This window comes from Myxine glutinosa, chromosome 12, assembly GCF_964187855.1.
Source record: "Myxine glutinosa chromosome 12, kmMyxGlut1.1, whole genome shotgun sequence".
NCBI lineage: Eukaryota > Metazoa > Chordata > Myxini > Myxiniformes > Myxinidae > Myxine > Myxine glutinosa.
Window position 1 is genome coordinate 58648893 of NC_136272.1, and position 23113 is coordinate 58672005.

The window sequence follows — 23113 nt, forward strand, 5'->3', positions numbered from 1 at the left end:
TGGTTTGGCAGGGAAAGACCCCCGGTAGAGTAAACGTGTGAAAGTCATTTAGAGTATAGTTAGGATTGGAATCTCTTCGCACCATCTACATCCACTCACCAAGGTGACAAGACTCCACACCACCGGTTTGTGCAAATATTTGGAATGGTGAGACGCATCATGACGTGGGGGTGACATTGTGCTGATGTTCCATCTCTTCCTCCTTTGGAGGAATTGATGAGAAATTGGGCTTGATGGCAAATTTGGTTAGAGGGATTGTGGACGAATTTGGTATTAGGGGAGATATGGGGAAGACAGGACAATAGAGACGGAATTGGTAAATGTGTAGAAATTTGTAAATACGGGGTAAGGGCAGGGGTAGGGTAGGTGACCGGGGGGGGGGGGGGGGGGTGACGTACAGTAGGGACGAACTTTCTCCGCTCGCTCCCATGCGCACCTCACCTTGTATTAATGTGTACCCTTGCGACCTTGCCTCGATGCTTGCTGTGTCCTTCCTTCCCCACTCACGGCTTGTTCTTTTGGGTCCGGGGGGAGTGCGCAGGTAGCCACAGTTGTGTGCCTGAGCCGCTGCCAGCCTGCCTGGAGTTATGACTGCCTACAGCCTGCCTGGACACCACCTTATGGACTGCACGACTTGTGGCCTAGCACCACCATATGGACCACGGTTCTGTGGCTAAGCACCACACTTATGGACCCCACGTGTTGGGGCCTGGCCCCTCTGCTGGGACCGGCCATGATGGCCAGAGAAAAGCTTGCTTGCGGACCATGGTGAGGTGGCCCCTATGCCATACAGGTGGACCACCCTTAGTTGGCCCCTGTTGGCCATAAATAAAAAAAATGGACGCGTTGTGTGCCTTTTTATTATTACAAATAGGCAGCAAGCCACAAGAACGACAACATCAAGAAACATCGGGCCAGCAGAGCAGGAGCTGAGAAGGGAGTCATCAGTTTGTTTATTATTGAAATGTGATGAGTGATGACATGTGAGCACTGGATGGTGCTTTTCGTGCTTTTGGTGCTTTTTGGTGAATTGTAATGCTCTTCTGCTCGGGGGTGCACTGCAATATCAATTGTGCATCCCCGGGCATGTGGGTATGGTGTATCGGTACAGTGCAGTGCATGCTCCTTCCTCTTGCAAAACATATTTTTGTCTCCCAAAAGACAGGTCCTGGGTTTGCAGTGCACATAAATAGTGTCTTGTAAATAATGCTCCCCACCGGCTTTATGTGTAGTTTGCGAATTAATTCCGTGATTCGGTTAGTCTGTGGGCGTGAATCTGTTAGGTAGGATGCAACATAGCAGGCGGGACATACTTAGTTGTTTTAAAACTGTCGCACTCAAGGGTAAGGTTAATAGTAAAGGGTTACTACACCTGAGTGTCACATTAAGTTAAAGTTCTTTCGGGTCGGGACGGCCCTGGAGGAGAGACGGGTGCTGTGTTACGGTTTTTAGAACTTTCACTTTGAAAATTTTAGTAAATGTTCCCTTATAAATAATCCCCTGTAAATATCCCCATTAATTGGCTAATGTTAAAGATCGCACTCTAGTTAGTCCATGTACAACACGTAGAACACCATAGGACCTCTCTGTAGTTATCTCATTATTATGTGTTTTAGTTAAGGATCTGTTCCCAATAGTTGAATCTGCGTTGCATTAATCAAATAAGATAGGCCCCTTCAATTTCCCCAATCATCTCCCGCTCTTCAAAGTGCAGTCGCGGTAGGGCAGCGTTCGCTACCCCTTGTCTTGGTTTGTTTGATGGCCCCAAGCCGCCATTGAACATGCGGTCTCAGGCCGAAGAAAAAGGGGGCGGGACACAAGAAGAAGGTGTGGCACGTCAACTCACCATCAGAGGTGGAGCCAGCGAGCCCTCGCCGGCCAACCAGGGCCGAGGTGAGCCGACCAGTAGGCGTGTCATAGGAGCCGGCGGCTGGATACAAGAACGCCCTATAAAAGCGGCTGCGAGGGACTGCTTCACTGGAGGAGAGATGAGTGAGAGGAGACATGAGTGCGAAGGTCCGAAGTGCAAGGTACCAGAGGAGAACACGCTGAATCGTAAGGCAGGAGAGTGGGTCCGTTGACAACGACAATATCGCCATATATTCACATTGTCCGACCGTGTGGAACCATACGTGCAGCTGCCGCTGGGTTTCGCCTCAAGCCCGGAGCGTGGACTGGAGCGGACCTCGACGCTGTGCATCTGCCCGGACCTTCCTGCCCTGCCATCGGCTTGGCCCTTCTCCCCTTTCCAGCCATTCCTTCCTGCCATTCCCTATTCGTGTGAGTCTGTTTGTTCTGTTTGGGGCTTATGATAATATAAGACTGTTTTAAGGCGGCCCTATGTCCGTTTGTTTCCTCTCCTTGTGTGTTCCCTTCTTTCCTTTCCTCTTGTGGATAGTAATAAATCATATTTGTTCTTCCTATACCCTTCATATTCTTTGCTTTCTCTCGTCCGATCATCTTAGTCTTTTCCCCATTGAGTACCTGTGGCACGATTTGGCCAACCGCTTTAAATCGGGTTTAGTCCCTTTGTTAACGGCTCGAGCTGCGGATTGCTAAACCGCTCGGCAAAATTCCATCTTGTCCGTGGCTCGGGCAGAAGTAGCGCCCTGCTTTGCAGCGAGGTTGGCGAAGGTATCTGGGACTCCCTTGACCAGTCACCCTGGTCAACCTCAACCCCGCAAAGGAGCGCGATACCTTCTAGGACTCGGACGGCCAGTGTGATAGACGAGGGGATTAAACCCCCCTCGGTAAGGGGAGTGCCGAAACCGAGATCTGTAACAATATATTGTTGCGGATCTCAGTGCCGGCTTTTTCCCCTTACCAAGGGGGGATTAGTCCCCTTGTCTTTGACTGACCGACGGGACCCGGGACCTATGACGTCCTTCCCGGACAGCGCAAAATAGGGTTTTAGGACTAAGAATTCGCTATTACCTAATTACTCGCGCTGCCCAGAAACGAGGAAATAAGCCCCGCCCGAATCACAGGTGTTGGTGGATATGCCGAGCGGTAGCGAACCCGTGATCCGAGCCGTTATCAATGACTAGACCCCGATCCAAGCGGTCCTTATTCGTGCCACGCTTACCCAATGATGTAAATCACAGAAGCGGTCGAATTGGAAGAAAAGGAATAACAAGATTTATTTACACGATGTACAATGATCAGAAGAAGAAGACACAGTGCAGTCCTTAAGCAGTCTTATACTTATTCTCCAGACAAACGGGCCCGTCTCACACACAGACACTCACACGGGGATTGCAGATGAACAGGTCAGCACGTCCAGGGATGGCGTCCGGGCAGCTCTCCCTCCGGTCCCCAGCTCGCACCGCGAAGTAGATGAAATAGATGGCAGGAGCTCTCCGCGTGTCGTTGGCGCGCACGGGATAATTACGGGGCGAACGGTAGGGGCTGGGCTCTGGCGGTTAATCACTCGCGTGGCTGCGTACGTAATAGTTCAATAGGCGCTAACAATGCGCTTCAGCTGGTAAGTCTCTTGCATAAGCCCTCCGCTTCAGTCCTCTTGGTAAGTTCCCTCGATACAGCGCAATTCCTTCCAGATCTGGTAACGAGTCCTCATTAGTCCTGCTGGCATGTCCTGTTTAAGGGCTTTGTGTGAAGGCTTATATAGCCCTGCCCAGCAAACTCTCTGGAATTTGCCAGACGCGCCCTTACCACGTCCAATCACGCCATGCCCTCAGAGCCCTGGTTGGCTGGTGGCCCTTACCGTCATCGCCTCTGACGTGCTTCTCGACGCCGCCACACCCCGACCCCGCGCTCCTCCCTCTGTTCAGGCCTACCTCGTGTCACTTGACTAGTTTGAGCGAACAAAGGGCAGCGAACGCTGCTGGCAGCCAAAGCGTAACAAACTGCTGCGGGTAGCCCAAAGCGTAACAGAATGAGGGATGCCGAATGGGGCGCGGGATCAATTATGCCCATCGGTGGAATTGGAGGGTGGCCGCAAAATGAAAGGACCTAAGCTCATTTCTTTACACAACGCAGATATTACTAGGGAAATCGCCTAGTCTCACACATACTATGACATAACTAATACTCTAAGTGGGCCTACGTGTTGCTTGTGGACTAACTATGGGGGGAAAACCTTTAACCTTTAATGATGTCATATGTACAAATCTCAAAACCGTGTATATATATATATATATATATATATATATATATATATATATATATATATATATATATATTGCAGTTTTTAGAACCTTCACATGAAATTTAGTATTAAATTCCCTTATAAATAACCCCTGTGTACATTTCCCCTTAATTGGCTGTTAATTGAAATGAGTGCACCTTAGTTAGTCCATCGCACCACATAGCGAACCATAGGATCTCTCCCTAGTTATATCATTATTCTGTCTTTCAGTTAAGACTATGTTCCCACTAGTCGATCTTACGTTGCACCAAATCAAATAAGATAGATCCCCTTTTCGATTGCCCAAAACTTCATTGCCAGCAGTGTGCGCCTACATTTCCAGCAGCATTCGCCGCCATTACGCACATGGTCAAGCCGGAGAAGAAGGGCGTGGCCCGCCCATCGTCATCAAAAGGTGGAGCCAGAAAGCCCTTACGACCAACCAGGAATCGGTGGGCATGGCTTGGTAGGGCGTGACCAGAAACGTCGAGCAGGTTCGTGAAGGTTCCAAGGTGTGGCCATATAACCCGTTACGGGAAGCCCCCACCAGCAGATTCTGTGGAGGGAGGTGCTTGACCGAGCAGATTCTGTGGAGAGGTGAGCTTGCGGTTCTGTTGAGAGAGGATGCATGAGGTAGAGGACGTACGAGGCCAGAGAGAGACGCGTAACCTGCAGAGGTACGAGGGAGAGGCGCTGCTTCAACCAGCCCCGCTTCAACCAGCCGCGAGAAGCCTTGACGCGCTGCTGCTGCAGACCGCAATATGCTGAAAGAAGTCTCTAAGAACCCCAGAATGTCATAACGGGACCTACAGGTAGCTCTTGCCACTGTTGATGTCAAAGTGCATGAGTCTAGTATTAGAAAGAGGCTGCACAAATTTGATCTACATGGGAGGTGTGCCAGGAGGAAACCTTTGCTGTCCAGAAAGAACATCAGGGCAAGACTAAAGTTTGCCAATGAACACCTCGGCAAAGACCAGCACTTCTGGTACAATGTGCTCTGGAAAGATGAGTCAAAGGTAGAGCTATTTGGCCACAGTACCAGAAGACATGTTTGGCAAAAACCAAAGACAGCATTTGACCACAAGAACCTGATACCAACTGTAAAGCATGGTGGTGGAAATATTATGGTTTGGGGCAGCTTTGCTGCATCAGGGCCCAGGCAGCTCACCATCATATAATTCACTATGAATTCTTCATTGTTCCAGAGGGTGCTTGAGGATAATGTGAGGCCATCTGTCGGAAAGTTGAAGCTCAACCGAAGGTGGACCTTGCAACAAGACAATGACCCTAAACATACCAGTAAATCCACCAAGGAATGGCTGAAAAGAAAGAAATGGAGGGTTCTGGAATGGCCGAGTCAAAGCCCGGATCTAAATCCCATCGAGATGTTGTGGGGGGATTTGAAACGAGCTGTGCATGCAAGAAACCCCTCAAACATCACACAGCTGAAAGAATTCTGCAAGGAGGAGTGGGCAAAAAATTCTCCCAGTCGATGTCAGAGACTGGTCGACAGTTATAAGAAACGCCGACTTGAGGTTGTTTCTGCCAAAAGGGGCAATACCACCTATTGGAGCCAAGGGTGTACTTACTTTTTCCACATGCGAAATTTGCATTTATGTTTATTTAAATTATACAATGGACTACAAAATGTAAATGTTTCATGATATTTGTTACATTATATCACCTTTATCTGTCAATATTGTTGACATGAAGATCAAATAGCTGTATGTTGAAATATGTTGAAAAAGTCAATACTTTACATGGGGTGTACTTACTTTTTCACGTGACTGTATATATATAATATATATAAACAGAGATGGCTGTCCTGTCGTCCATTGGCTGTTACGCTGAATGGCTGGTGTGAGGCTCGGTACAATGTGATTGGTTCCTTGAAAAATTGAATAAATGTATCATATAGACTTATTAAAAGCTGATATTCGAAATATGATTCCATATTTCATTTTCACTCATGGCCTAAATAATTATGTCGCAATCTAAAGTGAAATCGGGGGGAAAATTAGGAAAAAGCGACTTTAATTAAATAATAAAATAATAGGCTCCACGAGATGTGAGGTAAAATGGCTCCAAAATTCTTTTTTTTTCACTCTTTTAAAGGTAATTATCATATGTCTGATTTTAATTTACACTGTCCAGGTACATCGGTCGCGATCTTTTTGGATTTGGATTCTACTGTTATTGTACATGTTAAACGTATCGTAATGCATATACAACATGGAATCACAGCTGGTTTATTAACAGTGCATGAAGGGAGGGCCTCAGCAAACTCGATGACCTCAAGTTATCCACACTCTCCTCTAAGCTGTCTAGTCTGGGTTCGAATCCCGGCCCAGCTATAAACGATCATCCTCATGTTCCACAGATTGGGTAAATCATCAATGTGTGTGCCGTTCCTCGGATGGACGGTTAAACTGGGCGTCCTTTCTTCCGACATTAGTTGATGGACGTTAAAGATCCCCACGGTGTCTTTCATGAAGAGTAGGTGAGCTATCACCGGCACCCGAAACAAATTACAACTTCATGCCTGAACCACTGCTGGGAAGGCAATGGCAAAAACCACCCAGTGTAACCCATGCTCAGGAAGCTGTTGTGGTGGCAAAGACGCTCTGTGACGAGTCTGATATCAAATGAAAATTACAACTGAATAGGAGAGGAGAGGAGTTGGGGGAGGGGAAGAAGAAGAAGAAGAAGAAGAAGAAGAAGAAGGAGAGAGGAGAGGAGAGGAGAGGAGAAGAGAAGAGAAGAGAAGAGAAGAGAAGAGAAGAAAAGAAAAGAAAAGAGGGATGCTTTTGCTAGCTTTTCCCGTAACATTGGACGCCAAAATATGTCAAGCACCCTGTAACACATTCCATGTTGTCTTCCCTAATTTCTCTTTCTGCTCACCTGCATTCCTTTGTCCCTCTTCTCTCTTCTGGTGTTGCCTGGAGCTTAGCGATTAGGGTGCTGGCTTGGGATCCTAGGGTCCTGGGTTAGAATCCCGGTCGATCGCTGAATTAACGCCAGGGGGTTTGACTCAGCCTGTCATCCTTCTGAGGTCGGCAAATTGAGTTCCAGTTCACTGGTAATTCCCTGTGTGTCGCAAGAGGTGACTAACAGGGTTGGCGGCAGGAATGGCATCGGGCTGTAAAACATTGCTTCAAAAAGGGGAGACGGTGCTCGAAAAATAGCCAACCCCCGCTCCGCAGAGAAAAATGGCTCTAAAAGGCGGTTCTTCTTCTTTTTTTCTCTCATCTGTGAAAGCATGACTTCTCTTGTGCTCTTTCTTCCAATCCATCATGATTGCTCCTCGTCAGTATTTCATGATGTCCTCTTTTAACTCTCACTGATCTGAGTGCTGTTGTCCTCCTTTTAACATCTGGTTGTTTTTGTCTAAATGTCCCTTGTACACTTGTTTCCTTCCACCAAGCTATTGGTTTCTTGCACTCCTAACTTGTAAACGTGGAGACGGCAGAGAACCATCCCCTCGCCCCCGTAGATACTCCTCCATGGAATGATCGTTTTTTTAAAGGCCATTTTCCCCGCTAGAGCGGGGGTCAGCCTTGCGGGCCCCATGACAATCATGGTTCCCTGTTTGAGGCAATGTTTTCATGGCCGGATGCCCTTCTTGGCGCCAACCCTTAGTCGCCTCTTACGATGCGCAGGGATACGGTGTACCTATTCTAAACCGGGGTACACACCGGGAGCGCCAAAAGCATCCTCCACTCCTCCATAGCTTGCTAATAAACAACAAGGAGTCTGAGGTTGAGCTTGAGGTTCTCTGTGTGTGGTTTATTGGCATGATTGAATCCAACCATGAATGAATTCCTGCAAACATCAACGAGACAACCACTCAATACACCAGTATTACAACTATCTAATATAGTGGCGCAGGTATCACACAAGGTGTAATGCCACATCGGTCCACCTGGTATTTTGAGTTAGCCGCAGGGAGTTCATGCTCTGCTCTACTAGTAACTTGAACCATAACATATAATGAATTATGGCAAATATGTGCCAAGGAAACCACACATGGCCAAGAATCATACATTGGGTTCATGTACTTGATGCATATATAACTCACCCCCGGTAGCAAAGCACGATGACTAGATACATCCGGTTAGGGATGCAATGGGCCCACCCAGTAACATCGATAAAACAAGGAAAATTAACTCTTGCAAATATGTCAGGATATTCCACTAAAATAAATAAAATCTTTATTTTCTACTTTAAATAAGCAACCAAACAACACCACAAATTACAAGTAATCCAACATTCATAGTTAGGCCCAAAATGGTACATTTGCTGAGTCGACAAATCATGATTGTTTGCTTCTACAATTTATACACAACATGTTTATGGTAAATTATACATGGAATACTCACATGAGAGTAGAGCAATTACATTATATAATCATAAGGAGCCCTTACCGATTACCGATCACCGATTACCGATCGCCAATCACCTATCACCGATTACCACTCACCAATCGCCAATCACCTATCACCGATTACCGCTCACCAATCGCCAATCACCTATTACCGATCACCGATTACCGATCACCGATTACCGTGATCACCGATCACCGCTGTTTCACAGCACCACTTGGTTGTCTGCGACATAAGGGTGAAAGGTGCGAGGAGAGCTCGGCGGGTGAAGTACCGACCGAGAATGAAGGTGTGGAGGTTGAAAGAGGTGACAGTAAGGGAGGCATTAAAAGAGAGGCTGAGTAGGGTAGAGGATGATGTGGTTGAGCTTGAAAGTGGTTGGATGTCAATGAAAGCTAGTCTGTTGGGAGCCGTTGGTGAGGTATGTGGATGGACAAAAGGACCACCGAGGCACTCGGAAACATGGTGGTGGGATGTTGAGGTTGGAAAGAGGATTGACGAGAAGAGGAAGAAGTTCAAAGAGTGGCAGAAGGCGAAGGGTACGGGAGCAGAAACAGCAGAGCATGAAAGTTATAAGGCAGCCAGGAAGGCTGCAAAGAAAGAGGTAGCAAAGGCGCAGGAGGCATGTAGGAAAATGTTCGGAGAACGCTTGGATTCGGAAGAGGGTCAGAAAGCAGTATTCAGGATTGCAAAGCAGATAGCGAAAGAGAGGTGTGATGTGATGGGGGTGAGTTGCTTGAAGGATGAAGTGGGACAAATCGTTGTCGACCCAGATGGAATTAAAGGAAGATGGAAAAGATATATGGAAATGCTGTTGAATACAGAGAATGAATGTGATGGCAACATAGAGAGTAACCCAGTTTTAGGACCGGCAGAGAAGATAACTGAGAAGGAAGTTGAGGAAGCGATAAAAGCAATGAAGAGTGGAAAAGCGGGAGGGCCGACGGGAGTTGTGGGAGATATGTTGAAGGCAGCAGGAAGTTGGGGTGTGAAGAGAATGACAGAGATCTGTAATTTGGTGGTGAAAGAAGGCCGCATTCCAGTGGATTGGGAACTGAGTACCCTTGTCCCTCTATACAAGGGGAAAGGTGACCCTCTGGAGTGTGGCTCGTACCGAGCGATAAAGTTATTGGAGCATGGAATGAAGGTATTGGAAAGGGTGTTGGAGAGGAGGATAAGGAAGAAAGTGAAGATCGACGAAATGCAGTTTGGATTTATGCCAGGAAGAGGAACGACAGATGCGCTTTTCATTGTGAGGCAGTTGCAGGAGAAGTACATGGATAAGAGGAAGAAGTTGTTTTTTGGGTTTGTTGATCTGGAGAAAGCATTCGATAGGGTTCCACGCAAAGTATTGACATGGGCATTGAGGAAGTTAGGAGTGGAGGAATGGTTGATCAGAGTAGTGATGGCAATGTACAAAAGAGCACGCACAGCTGTAAGGACGAAGGACGGGAACAGTGGTGAGTTTGAGGTGAAGGTGGGAGTGCATCAGGGGTCGGTACTAAGTCCACTACTATTTGTAGCTGTGATGGAGGTGCTGGCTCAGACCGTAAAGGAGGGTTTACCGTGGGAGTTGTTGTATGCAGATGATCTGGTGTTGATTGCGGAAAGTATGGATGGACTGAAGGAAAAGATGAACAAGTGGAAGGAATGTATGGAGACAAAAGGTCTGAAGGTGAATATCGGAAAGACAAAGGTGATGGCAAGTGGTAAAGCATGTGGTGAGGTGGAAAGAACTGGGAAGTGGCCGTGTGCTGTGTGTAGGAAGGGTGTCGGAGTGAACTCCATTCAATGTACAATGTGTGCTGAGTGGGTTCATCAAAAATGTAGTGGTCTGAGAGGGTCATTAACCAGTGTGGCAGCTACATTCAAATGTAAGGTGTGCACAGAGGGAGCTGCAGATGGAGGAAATGTTGAGTTGGATCTTGGAGACGGCGTGAAGCTGGAAGGTGTGAAAACATTTTGCTACCTCGGAGACATGCTGAATGGAGAAGGTGGATCAGACTCGGCAACGGTTGCTCGAGTGAGATGTGCATGGAAGAAGTTTCGGGAACTGAGTGGCGTGCTGATGAGGAGGAGAGTGTCGCTGAAGCTGAAGGGAAAGGTGTATGCTGCATGTGTGAGAAGTGTTATGATTTATGGGAGCGAGACATGGGTAATGAAAGTAGAGCAGCAACGAAGGCTGGAAAGGGTGGAAATGCGAATGGTTCGATGGATGTGCGGAGTATCGTTGAGAGAGAGGAAGACAAATGATGAATTGCGAAAGATGATGGGAATATTGCCTGTGATTGATGCTGTGAAGAGGAACAGGTTGAGATGGTTTGGTCATGTATTGAGGAAGGATGAAAGTGACTGGTTGAGAAGAGTGATAGAAGTTAATGTAGAAGGAAGTAGAGGACGGGGAAGACCGAGAAAGACTTGGCTAAAGATGGTGGAAGAAGAAATGCGGGCAAGGGGGTTAACAAGGAGAGATGCAGAAAATAGGGCAAAATGGAGAAGATTGTCATGGGGACCGCAAGGCTAACCCCCGCTCTAGCAGGGAACATGGCCTTAAAATGCATGTTGTGTTGTGTTGTGATTACCGATCGCCAATCACCTATCACCGATTACCACTCACCAATCGCCAATCACCTATCACCGATTACCGCTCACCAATCGCCAATCACCTATTACCGATCACCGATTACCGATCACCGATTACCGTGATCACCGATCACCGATCACCAATCGCCAATCACCTATTACCGATTACCGTGATCACCGATCACCGATCACCGATTACCGATTACCGATCACCAATTACCGATTACCGATCACTGGCTCGATGCCTGAAAATGGCGCTTTCTTTCCCGATGCAGAATAAAAAAGAGTGGCCTTTTATTACGTGAACAGATACGTCGCTAATTCCAGTAAAAATAAAAGAAAGTCTAAATACGCCGCCTCTCTCAATGGGCTCTTCCATGAGCCTCAACATCCGAAACAAATGTGATGCTAACTTATTGTTCATGAGAATGACATTGCTGAATCTTTCAATTTCGATATTTATTGACCTGCAGTATTTTAACGTTGATTTTCCTTAGAGTGAATTTAGGTTTCTAAAGAGTGACATTGTGTCTTGATCTTGTTTGCATTCATTCCTTACTCTACTGTGTTGTGAAATTTGATCTTGTTTGCATTCATTCCTTACTCTACTGTGTTCTGAAATTTGATCTTGTTTGCATTCATTCCTTACTCTACGGTGTTCTGAAATTTGATCTTGTTTGCATTCATTCCTTACTCTACTGTGTTCTGAAATTTGATATTTTTTGCATTCATTCCTTACTCTACTGTGTTCTGAAATTTGATCTTGTTTGCATTCATTCCTTACTCTACTGTGTTCTGAAATTTGATCTTTTTTGCATTCATTCCTTACTCTACTGTGTTCTGAAATTTGATCTTTTTTGCATTCATTCCTTACTCTACTGTGTTCTGAAATTTGATCTTTTTTGCATTCATTCCTTACTCTACTGTGTTCTGAAATTTGATCTTTTTTGCATTCATTCCTTACTCTACTGTGTTCTGAAATTTGATATTGCAGACTTTGGTCTCCAGCCCTGTAATGGATGTCGATTTCCGTGGAGCAAATGCCATGACCCCGGCCATGCTTGCTTGCAGCAAGAATTACGGCGAGATTCTTGATGTACTGGTGAGGAAGCTCTTCAAGTTATTGCATGCTTCAAAGTATATATGTAACAGTTGTAAAGTATTCACCAAAAAATTGGTTAAAGTTGAGAAGATGCATATTAATCAAATGAAAATGCAACAAACAAGACGCACACTAGGTAGAGCGCACACCTCCGCTCGGCCGAACACTTTACGCATTGTATCCACTGATAGGCTGGATCTGGATTCAGACCTGAACCAAAATCGAATTCACTTGTTCTTGTCACCATTTATTCGAATTTTTAGAATTGTGTCATTAAGACTGTTCTTTGTTGGATTCTCTGATCTAGATTGAAAATGGAGCCAGAATCTGCCTGAAGAATCAATTTGGTTTCTTTCCCATCCACATTGCTGCACTTAATGGCTCCCTCATCTGCTTTAACATCATATTATCAAAAGGTAACCAAACTCCATTCCTTTTTGTATTGTTTTGTTGATCAATTTACAGTTATATGGATGTGAGAGTTACAAAGGACAACAGCACTCAGATCAGTGAGAGTGACAAAGAGGTCATATTTACTATATTATTATTATTACTATTACGAAAACTATACGACTGAAACAATATATGATTATTAAGAAACCTGGGCATAATTTGTCCGAAGTGGCATGAAGGTGAGGCATGAAGCCTAAGGCCTGTGCGTACCATATTGTTGGAGGAGCTGTAACACTGATGCTTTCGATATTTCATGGTCATTTTTAGAATCGGTTTGTTTGTTTCACACTGAATGAACAAGAGAAAAATGACCACAGTGTGGTCACCAGCTGCGACGTGTAGAATCATGAGGATATCCGTTGCAATATGCGCTACTAAATTCGACCAGTCATTAAATTATACGCATGCACTAGCGTCTTTTTGTCTTTCAGCTAAATTTATTCTGGTTTCTTCAAACAAATCGCGATTTTAGTCCGCGATGTTCTTACCTCATACCAACGCACGTCCGAGTGTATGCGCATGCGCTATTCAATAATTACACCTAATTTGTGTCGAGTTCTGTGAAACGAGATTGATATGAAAACATTCATATTGTCTTTGTTGCTAAATTTATTCTGGTTTCTTCAAACAAATCGCGATTTTAGTCCGCGATGTTCTTACCTCATACCAACGCACGTCCGAGTGTATGCGCATGCGCTATTCAAAAAGGCACCCCAACAACAAGAACAACAACGCGGTCCTCTCATAGAGCTGCTCGTCGCAGCTAAAACGTAAAGGTAGAGCATGGCGATTGTGATATATGACAGGTTCGACGATGTGTTCGGCCTGAAAGAAATTGGAATCAAAATGGCAGAGTGTGGAGACTAGACAGTTAGCTGCCGTAGCGCCTTAATGACATTAGACGTAATGACATCACCCTGTCATGTGACCAGATCCTCAGCTCTGATTGGTATACGTTTGAGGGGACATACAGATGGACAAACACTGTTCTAGACGGCTTTTCCCTATGGGCTATGCCGTGAAAAAAATCTAATCTCTTAGGAATTTCCCCAACCTCCCGATTAATTAATTACATATGCAGGCATTTAAATTCCAAGGCAATTTTCCTTTTACCTCACATGACATGTGAATTACATGTCCATATTCATATGAAATACAGTGTAAAAAGTCAGGCAATAATCATAAGATTTTACGGTGTAGCCCATTGGGCAGAGCCGTCTAGAACAGTGTATGTATGTATGTATGTATGTATGTATGTATGTAATCCCTTTGTGTAGTGACTGCAACGTTACTGGAGGTTAAATATATATCTTGTATATATTAAAGTAGCGGAAGTTTTGTGTCCGGTCATCATGCTACGTCATTCCATATATGATGTCATTATGGCGGAAATACCCGCTCACTTAGAGAGCGGCATGAAAGGTCATTCCTCTTTGGGGTATATAGATTACAGTCTCTCTATGGTCGGGTCTCAAGAACATTGGGTGTGTGTTCATTTACCAACTTTCTTGTGAAGAGATCGCCAAGTGGTTTAAGCATTTGAGCAAGCACTCTAATCAAAACCATTAAGGAACGGCTGGCTTGGCAAGCGCTAGCTAGCTGCTTGGTAAATGAGCACACCCCCAACCCTTGTGGGGTATATAGATTACAGTAGATCTTCACTCAGTTCTGAAAGTAAAACTTATCTCATGGATGTCGGGATTCCTCCAAATTTCTTTGTTTAATGTTATGAACAGCATTAGCGACTGTTTGAAAAGCTAATAATACGTGTTTGTGGTTTATAATATCTTACAAGCCCGGCTATGCTGCTGTTAGACTTTTGGTCTTGTTTAAAAAAAAATAATTAAAGACCACTATTTTCTTTCCTCTGCATTATGAGAACGTACCTTCTTTGGGCGGTGTAAAGTAGACCGCTGCCGCAATCGCTCCGAACAAAACATGCACTACCTCGTTTTCTCTGCATGAGTTGCAATCAGAATGTACCTTTGTTTCCTCAAAACAGAACCTTTATTTAATGATAGAAGTTCAGTCTTCACATGTATGCCAGAGGGATATAAAGCCAAAGATCTATGCAGAACGAAAGAAATGCCAGCAATTTCTGTCCCGCTGAAGGGAAAAGTGTCGCCTGGCGAATGGGCAGTGCTTGTGACGCTGGGGGCTAGGGCGTGGCCTGTAGAATGAGTGGGCCTTGCACAGACACAAACTCACCTTTATTTTATATTTATATTGACGGCTCCAGTCACAGACTATATAGTCCTCATCGAGCCCAAGCCTTAAATAATATAATATAAGCATTGACAGAAAAGTGAAGAAAGAGAGAGTAGTAGATGATAAATGTTGTTCCTGGGACACCCCCAAATCTCCATTCACGAACATGTAAATTTTCCTCTCACCCTCACTTTTCTTCATTTACCCTAAACACCTCTATTTCTGCCATCCTGATCTTTACGAACCTTTTGGTCTTTTGACATACTAGATATAGCACCTATCCTTAATGTTGTTCATGAGACCACTCAAACAATGATCCTACGAATATTTGCTCCCTCTCACTCTCTTAATATCAATGATCCCGAGTAGACCACTCCAACAATGATCCGACAAATATTTGTTTATGCATAGGAAATAATTTAATTCTCCTACAACTCTCTTCACCATCTAATATATTAACAAAGTATATGTTTGAGTTTGGTTCTTTATCAAGATATTTTAACTGAGCTAAGATAAAATGATAAACCTCCCTCAATGTTCTTGTTTGAGTGCCTCCAGTGCCACATACCATTTTAAAATTAAAGTATATATTTTCCTGACAACCATCAAAGTTTTCCGTCCACTCAAAAATATTTCCGTCTTTTTTACCCAACTCACCGGTATTTAAATTAATTCTCTTATTTGTTTTGTGAACTTTTTACCAGTTGCCTTTTCAATTATACCTATTTGATATTTTTCACATTCGTTATGTTTTCCATTTATATACCAAGGTTGATTACACCTCCACTCTTTAGTCTGGTTGATACTTGGTTCTATCATTTATATATTCATAAAAAAGGCGGCGGTAGCCCCTTAAAATCCCGAACCCCATTATCTTATCACTTATATATCTTATCACTTATATATCTTATCACATATATATCTTATCACTTATATATCTAATCACTTATATATATTTTAACACTTATAACCATAAGGGAGACTATCAATTCCATTTTCTAAAATAAACCTCTTATCATCAAAAGCCCCCAATGCTTTCTTATTCACCTCTTCTGTATATAATTGATGTTTATAACTTCTTATTCCATTAATCTTTCTAAACTCTTCTTTTTTTTGTTGTTAAACAGTTATAATAATCCTTATAGTTTATTGTTTCTTCAATAACATTTTTCTTTACACCTTTTAACTTCTTATCAGTCTTTTCAACGTTATTCACAATGTATTTATAAGCATAAGCCTTTGACCTCAATCCCACAAATTCACTCATAACATTTCCTCCTAATTCATCCTTGAACTTTCCAATCACCTTTTTATCTTTAGAATAGAACAACTCACTCTCTGGACTGTAATTACTCGTGTCATAGATATTAATGTCTCTTTTCATGTCTGAATAAACATCGTTGGTATTAGTTTTCAAAATAAAACTATCTGTATCCATATAAAGTAGATTAACATCATTTTGATATTTCTTCCTCAAGTTATTATAAAAGTAATCATCCATTAATGACTTTGATAAATCAAGAATTGATGTTCCAATATAAATAGGTTTGCCCATATCAATACTCTCTTTAATCAAATGGATCGCACAAAAGTTCTCAGTAAAGACCTCAGCTCTAGTAAAACTCGGTCTATTAATTAATTTTGATGCTTGTTCCCAAGATGTTGCTAGTCTGATATTTTGTCTTTTCCTCACGTTCTCCATGGTCTTACCAAAGACCGCATTATTCATCAATTTATAAAAGTCTTTCTCAAAATCTGTTTTTGACTCTGTTCTTCTTTGTGTATTAAAATCAATGTACTCCTTCAGCCAATGACTTTGATTGAACTTTAGAACCCTGTGGATCTTCTCTACTCTTAGACCTTTTGATAAATATTGTCGCAAATTTCTTTGGTGTAGTACATAATTTTTCTTGTTATATAATGTAGTAAGTAATTTTTCTGTTGATTCACCTATATCAAACGATCGTTGATAATCACTCAACCATTCTTTCTTTGGACTTTCTTTCTCACAAGCAAATGGAAGATCTTTATGTTTGATATGAAGTTCTTCAGGATATTTTAAATTGACCTCAAAATAATAACCAACCTTTGAATCATCCAATTATTTTTGTGTAGAGATACATACATCTTGTAAAACCTTTCAGTAGTCTTTTTCCTTTACCCATCTAAGTTTTCCATAAGGAAGAGCCTGAGACATTGCCCAGCCATACAGGTTGTTCACATCATAGTACATCAAGTAAGAACTCTTTTTCATTGAATCATAATTTGGAAGATATTTGTTATTTGCTTTTGCGTATCTACTCGAGCAGACTTGTGAAATTCCCCCTCTTTTTGCCTTTTAAATCATCAAAAGCATATCAACATCGGTTATCAAATCCAAAGCTTGTTTTGTCATTTTCAACATCGCGCTCCAAGCCAATCCAGGTGCTGTGTAGTAGTGAGCAGGATCCAATCCATATCCACTGCGACAAACAGATCTAAAGGCTTCAAATACATCGGCCAATAAAAGCACATCAGTTTTGAGATACAAATCGTGAGACTTGCCAAGATTCTTGATGTTATATTTTTCCCAAACATTTTGTGCGTGTACATAATGTTTATCAGATATATGACTGTTGTTTAATTTGTTGTAGAAATTTTCTTTTAAAGGAAGTTGTGTTTCATTGAATCTCTCAAATGAGTCCATATAGTCATAGGGGTAAATTCCCTTTTGTGTTAGTAAATCTTTATCTGAAAAATACTCTGAAAGACATGGAAACTCTTTTAGATTTTGAACCAAGTTAGCCAATGGACTTGCCATGAATTTAAATGTATCAAGAAATCTGATATGAGTAATAGGAGATGTGTGAATTGTTTTTGTGAATGAAATGTATTTGTGATCCGTGTTAGGAATTGCTGAAATGTGTCCAGATGTCTTTGAAAGTTCATTAATAAATAGATGCGTATCATAATGAGCGTTGTTATGAAGGAAGACAGGAATGAAAGAGGGGAGTTTATAATTAATATTACAACTTTGATGAGCCGGACCTCTATATTTACCAGTGAGATGACAATGATCTCTAACCTTCAGACCTTCACCAATTTTTTCCTCACAAATATGACAAACATTGTTTTTTCTAAATTCCCTTTTCTCTTCACTCGTCAAGGACATTGGTTTATTGGTTTCTCTCATTATCTTGGTTAATCGAACACAGTCTTTTTCTAGTCGTTTCACAAACTCCTCTGGGGTATTTGAGCCTCTATACTCCTCTAACTTGTTATATTTATCACCAACGGATGATTTGATATAATAACAAAAACCGCAAGGAGTAGGTTTTTGATATTTATTTGTGTATGATTCTTTTGGATCTGGAGAAGCAGTATCTATTTTTTCTAGAATACTTTCGAAATCAGCATATATTACAAATGGATGTTTGATCGTTTTCTTTTCATCTTTGAATGTGACCTTTGAGCCTTCTTTAGGCATATTGATTACCGTTGATTTATGATCACCACAATAATTTGAAAGTTTATCTAATCTTTTTTGTGAATTGAAGAAGTTAAGACAACGCAAACAAATATATATTTTATTTGTTCTTTTACATACTTGTGGTTTTATTAATTTAGCAACATCTTTGATGTATGTATAGGAAAATTAGAGAGATATTAGGGTATAGGGAGACGGGAGACATATCGGGAGACGTAATTAGGGTATAGGGAGACGGCGTGAAGCTGGAAGGTGTGAAAACATTTTGCTATCTCGGAGACATGCTGAATGGAGAAGGTGGATCAGACTCGGCAACGGTTGCTAGAGTGAGATGTGCATGGAAGAAGTTTCGGGAACTGAGTGGCATGCTGATGAGGAGGGGAGTGTCGTTGAAGCTGAAGGGAAAGGTGTATGCTGCATGTGTGAGAAGTGTTATGATTTATGGGAGCGAGACATGGGTCATGAATGTAGAGCAGCAACGAAGGCTGGAAAGGGTGGAAATGCGAATGGTTCGGTGGATGTGCGGAGTGTCGCTGAGAGAGAGGAAGACAAATGATGAATTGCGAAAGATGATGGGAATAGAGCCTGTGATTGATGCTGTGAAGAGGAACAGGTTGAGATGGTTTGGTCATGTGTTGAGGAAGGATGAAAGTGACTGGTTGAGAAGAGTGATGGAAATGAATGTAGAAGGAAGTAGAGGACGGGGAAGACCGAGAAAGACCTGGCTAAAGATGGTGGAAGAAGAAATGCGGGCAAGGGGGTTAACAAGGAGAGATGCAGAAAATAGGGCAAAATGGAGAAAATTGTCATGGGGACCGCAAGGCTAACCCCCACTCTAGTGGGGAAAATTGCCTTTAAAATGCATGTTGGTGTTGTTGTTGTTGTTGTTGTTGTTGTTGTTTGATGTATGTATAATGTGAATTTTCCTCTGAATTAAAATATAGAAGATTAATATGAGTTTGTTTACAATTGTCAGAAAGCTTTAAAACCTGAATGTTGTTTGTTTCTGTTAGACCATAAACATTAACTGATAAATTATTCATCTATCTATAATTCCAGTAATCTCTGTTTGTTTGTACGTTTGTACGTTTGTTTGTCTGTGACCGCTGTTTCTCGACAACCACGGGTCCGATATACTTTTAACTTGCCAGGTATATTGCTGGGGACCCGAGGATGTGCCTTTTCAAGGTTTCATATTAATCGGACAATTACTTACCGAGCTATGTCCAAAAAACGATTCAACCAATCAGAGAGCAGCGAACTATCGCGTGTGCCGAACGTGGCGGACACACTCTGCCTCGGATGGCACATTTGAGAGCGTATTCATTTATTTCACGTTTGCAAACTATGTTGGCGTTAAACTATGTTTTAAAACTAATAGAAAAACGAATTTGCGATTCATTCGCTTTCCTGCGCGTTTGTGCACGCGATGGCGATTTCTTTACCAAACTCCGGAAGCCGTTCGCTTTGGACCAAACCATTTCATGTAAATAGAGGGGGGGGGATATAATTTTAGATATAGATATAGTACGGGCAATGCCCTAGTCTTTTCAAATTTAGGAATATCATTTAAAGCCAGAGGAAACTTCAGATCTTTCGTATTTAATGTATTCTCATATTTTTTATAATGAGATACTCTTTCATCATGAAAATGTGGAGGATGTAAGTGTGCCAGAATAGACCAGAGAAAACATTTATTGTCTTTATTTTTGATATTGATAACTGCTTTTCTATTTTTGATAACACAAGGTAAATCAATGTAGGAAGAAGCTTTTAGAGGGTCTGATTTAAGTATATGAATGTCTATGAAAATAATTTTTCCTATATTGAATCCACTTCCTACGATTGAATTATCCACATCTTGCTCTTGTTTAATAAGTTCATCATAGACTCCTGATGTTTTAAAATCTTGATATGAAGATATAAAGTGTGGCTCAGTTCTCATGTATGGTGTATCTATAACTCCTTCATCCTTTGTCATTTCTAATTTTACTCCCATATAAAATTTAAGTGGTTTCATTTCTTTTAGTGTTTTTTCAATCAGCGTTTGAACAGCAGGTTTAACTATTTCTACAGCATCAACTATAGACTCTGGTTCAGGAGGTTTGAAGTTGAAGACTCTTATTTTAATATGCCTTTTGAAAGCACCATCAGTATTTTTAATAGTAAACAATTTTGACAAGTGTTTGTTTGTTTTAAGATGGGCTTTGAACCCCTTCTTTAGGATATCTCTATTACAGAGACTACAATGTTTTTTGTTCTTAGGAAGTGGTGATAGTTGATTTAGAATGTTGTAAGTGTGTTTAACTGTGAGTATGTGTTTTCTATAATGTTTTACTTCCTTTTCACAAGTATCACAATAGACCATATTTATAGGGTAAGAAAACAGAGTGTTTTATGTCTATCACTGTGCTTAAACTAAAACACCTTTTCGAGCTTTTTGGCTCGTTTTACATATATAACTTTACTTAAACTAAAACACCTTTTCGAGCTTTTTGGCTTGTTTTACATATATAACTTTACTTAAACTAAAACGCCTTTTTGGCTTGTTTTATATATATATAACTTTACTTAAACTAAAACACCTTTACGTCTCCCAATCCATATCAGAACCAGGGTCATATTCAGAATCAATCTCACAATCAGAGACATCTGAGTCATCAATAAAACTACTATCATAACTATCATATTGACTCTCTGAATCAAAACTATCTACTGAACCTAGACTCTCCGTATCACAGGAGCAGAGGCTCTCTGTATCACAGAGGCTCTCAGTATATGAGGAAACTTCTGAGCAGGAACTACCACTCATTTAATTAGCAGGAAAAATATTCCCATCAATATCTATATACCTTCGTTCATTAACAGATTCAATCTCTACATTTTTAATATCAAAAGTTATCTTTAAATAATCTCTAACTATCATAGAACGAAATGACATTTCACCAGAAATATTAACATCATTCATTTTACTTAGATCTACACCCTTTGGATTATTAAAGTAAATACAAATTTCTCCACGAGTATTGTTGATGGTCTTATCATTCTTTTTCAAAGTATCGCGATCGATCACTTTTTCAAGGTTTGAATAAATTGCCAGGAGTAGAGGAGAAACTTTTGTTAGATTTACTTTAATGGATGTCTTTCCAGGTATAGTTAGAGCTCTTCCTTTAATGAAATAGAGGGGCTCATGTTATTTTCCATAACTGGTTTTTCCCAAAAATTCCCATATTTATCTTTGTTCAATTTAACATCTTTGACATATTTTTCTATATCTTCCACCGAAGTAGAGATTGATTGAAATTTGTCCTTTGTGCTTTGAAACATTGTATTTATTAGCTAAAAAACTTGCGTTTAGTTTAAGTAAAAATTTACTGTTTAAATATGACAGAAGGAGATTTAGAATTTCCAGACTCTCCATATGATAATTTAGAAATCTGCCACCGTTGTGGTAGAATAGGGCTTAATAATGAGGGTTCATATAAACAATGTATTTTCTGTGATTTAATTTTAATTAATGATAATAAAAAAAAGAAAAAAATATATAACTCTTTTAAATTAGAACCAAAAATGAATTACTTTACAAGATTAATAAGAGAGATGAATGTTAAGTATTGTGATGATAATACACCATTTCTTTCAAGGGAAGAGACTATTTGTATTGAGGAAATGTATAAGGGTTTAATGATATTTATTATTCAAAATAATTTTAATAGAAATGTTAATACAAGATACTATTTTTTTTTTTTTTTTTTTTTTTTTTTTTTTTTTTGTATACAAGATCGAGGCTCGTGAAAGAGCGAACATTAATCACACAGAAAGACAAACCGACACATAAAACATATAACATACGGAGCGGTAGACAAGATGGGGAGAGAGGGGGAAGGACACAAACACAACATTTGAGAGCAGGGACCGAGAGACATGGAGACATCGAGAGATCTGAGAGAGGGCGAGGGCTTTGGGGGGGGGGGGGGGGGGGGGCGTGGGAAGGGGGCAGTGGGAGAGGTATAAAACATATGGACACTGCCAGGACTTCCAGGAAAGAAGTTGGAATTTCAAACAAGGTGGATCTGGGGTGAATTAGCGGGGGTAGAAAAGATCAAGGTTTTGGATGGGGGAAGATAAGAGATGGTGGTGAACAGCTGTTTTAAAGACCTGGAGGGAGGAGTGGGATTGAAGGGAGTGAGGTAGTTTGTTCCAGAGGCGGGAGAAAAGAGGAATGAAGGAGTGAAGGTGAGCGGAGAGCCGAGATTTCAGCAGTTTAACCATCAGAGGGTTGCTGGCAGATCTTGTGCGACCTGTAGGAATATTTGGGGGACAGAGCACAGAGAGAGCTGGGGGTGCAAGGCCGGAGAGGAGTCGGTAGAAGACAGAAAGACCACCTACCTGCCTGCGGTGAGTGAGTGAAAGGCCCTCAGAGATAGCTTCATCGCGGGAGATTCCAATAATTCTGAAAGCTTTGGTTTCAACAGCGTGAAGCCGAGCTAGGTGTGAGGTAGGAGCACCGGCCCATAGGGGAGAACAGTATTCCATTGAGCTGCGGATGAAAGCCTTGTATGTGGTGAGGAGCTCAGGTGTGCCGAGGAAGGACTTCGCACGACGGAGGATGCCCAGTCGGCGACTGGCTTTGGAGGCCAGCTTGGAAATGTGGTTTTCCCAAGAAAGATCATGGCAGATAGTGAGACCCAAAATCTTGAGCGACAGAACTTCTTGGAGAGGATTGTTGAGAAAGTAGATGGGAGGGTTGTCCAGTCGATCTTTTCGGAGAG

At 42.0% G+C, this 23113-nt stretch overlaps 1 protein-coding gene across 1 annotated transcript in view; it reads left to right on the plus strand.

Annotated features, from left to right (window-relative positions):
• TRPA1 (transient receptor potential cation channel subfamily A member 1) overlaps positions 1–23113 on the plus strand; it is a 405999-nt gene that overhangs the window by 80926 nt on the left and 301960 nt on the right. Inside the window, exons 6-7 of the mRNA XM_078766842.1 lie at positions 12107–12214; positions 12522–12630. Of these exons, the coding sequence (XP_078622968.1) occupies positions 12107–12214; positions 12522–12630 (217 nt within the window). The remainder of the gene's footprint in view (positions 1–12106; positions 12215–12521; positions 12631–23113) is intronic.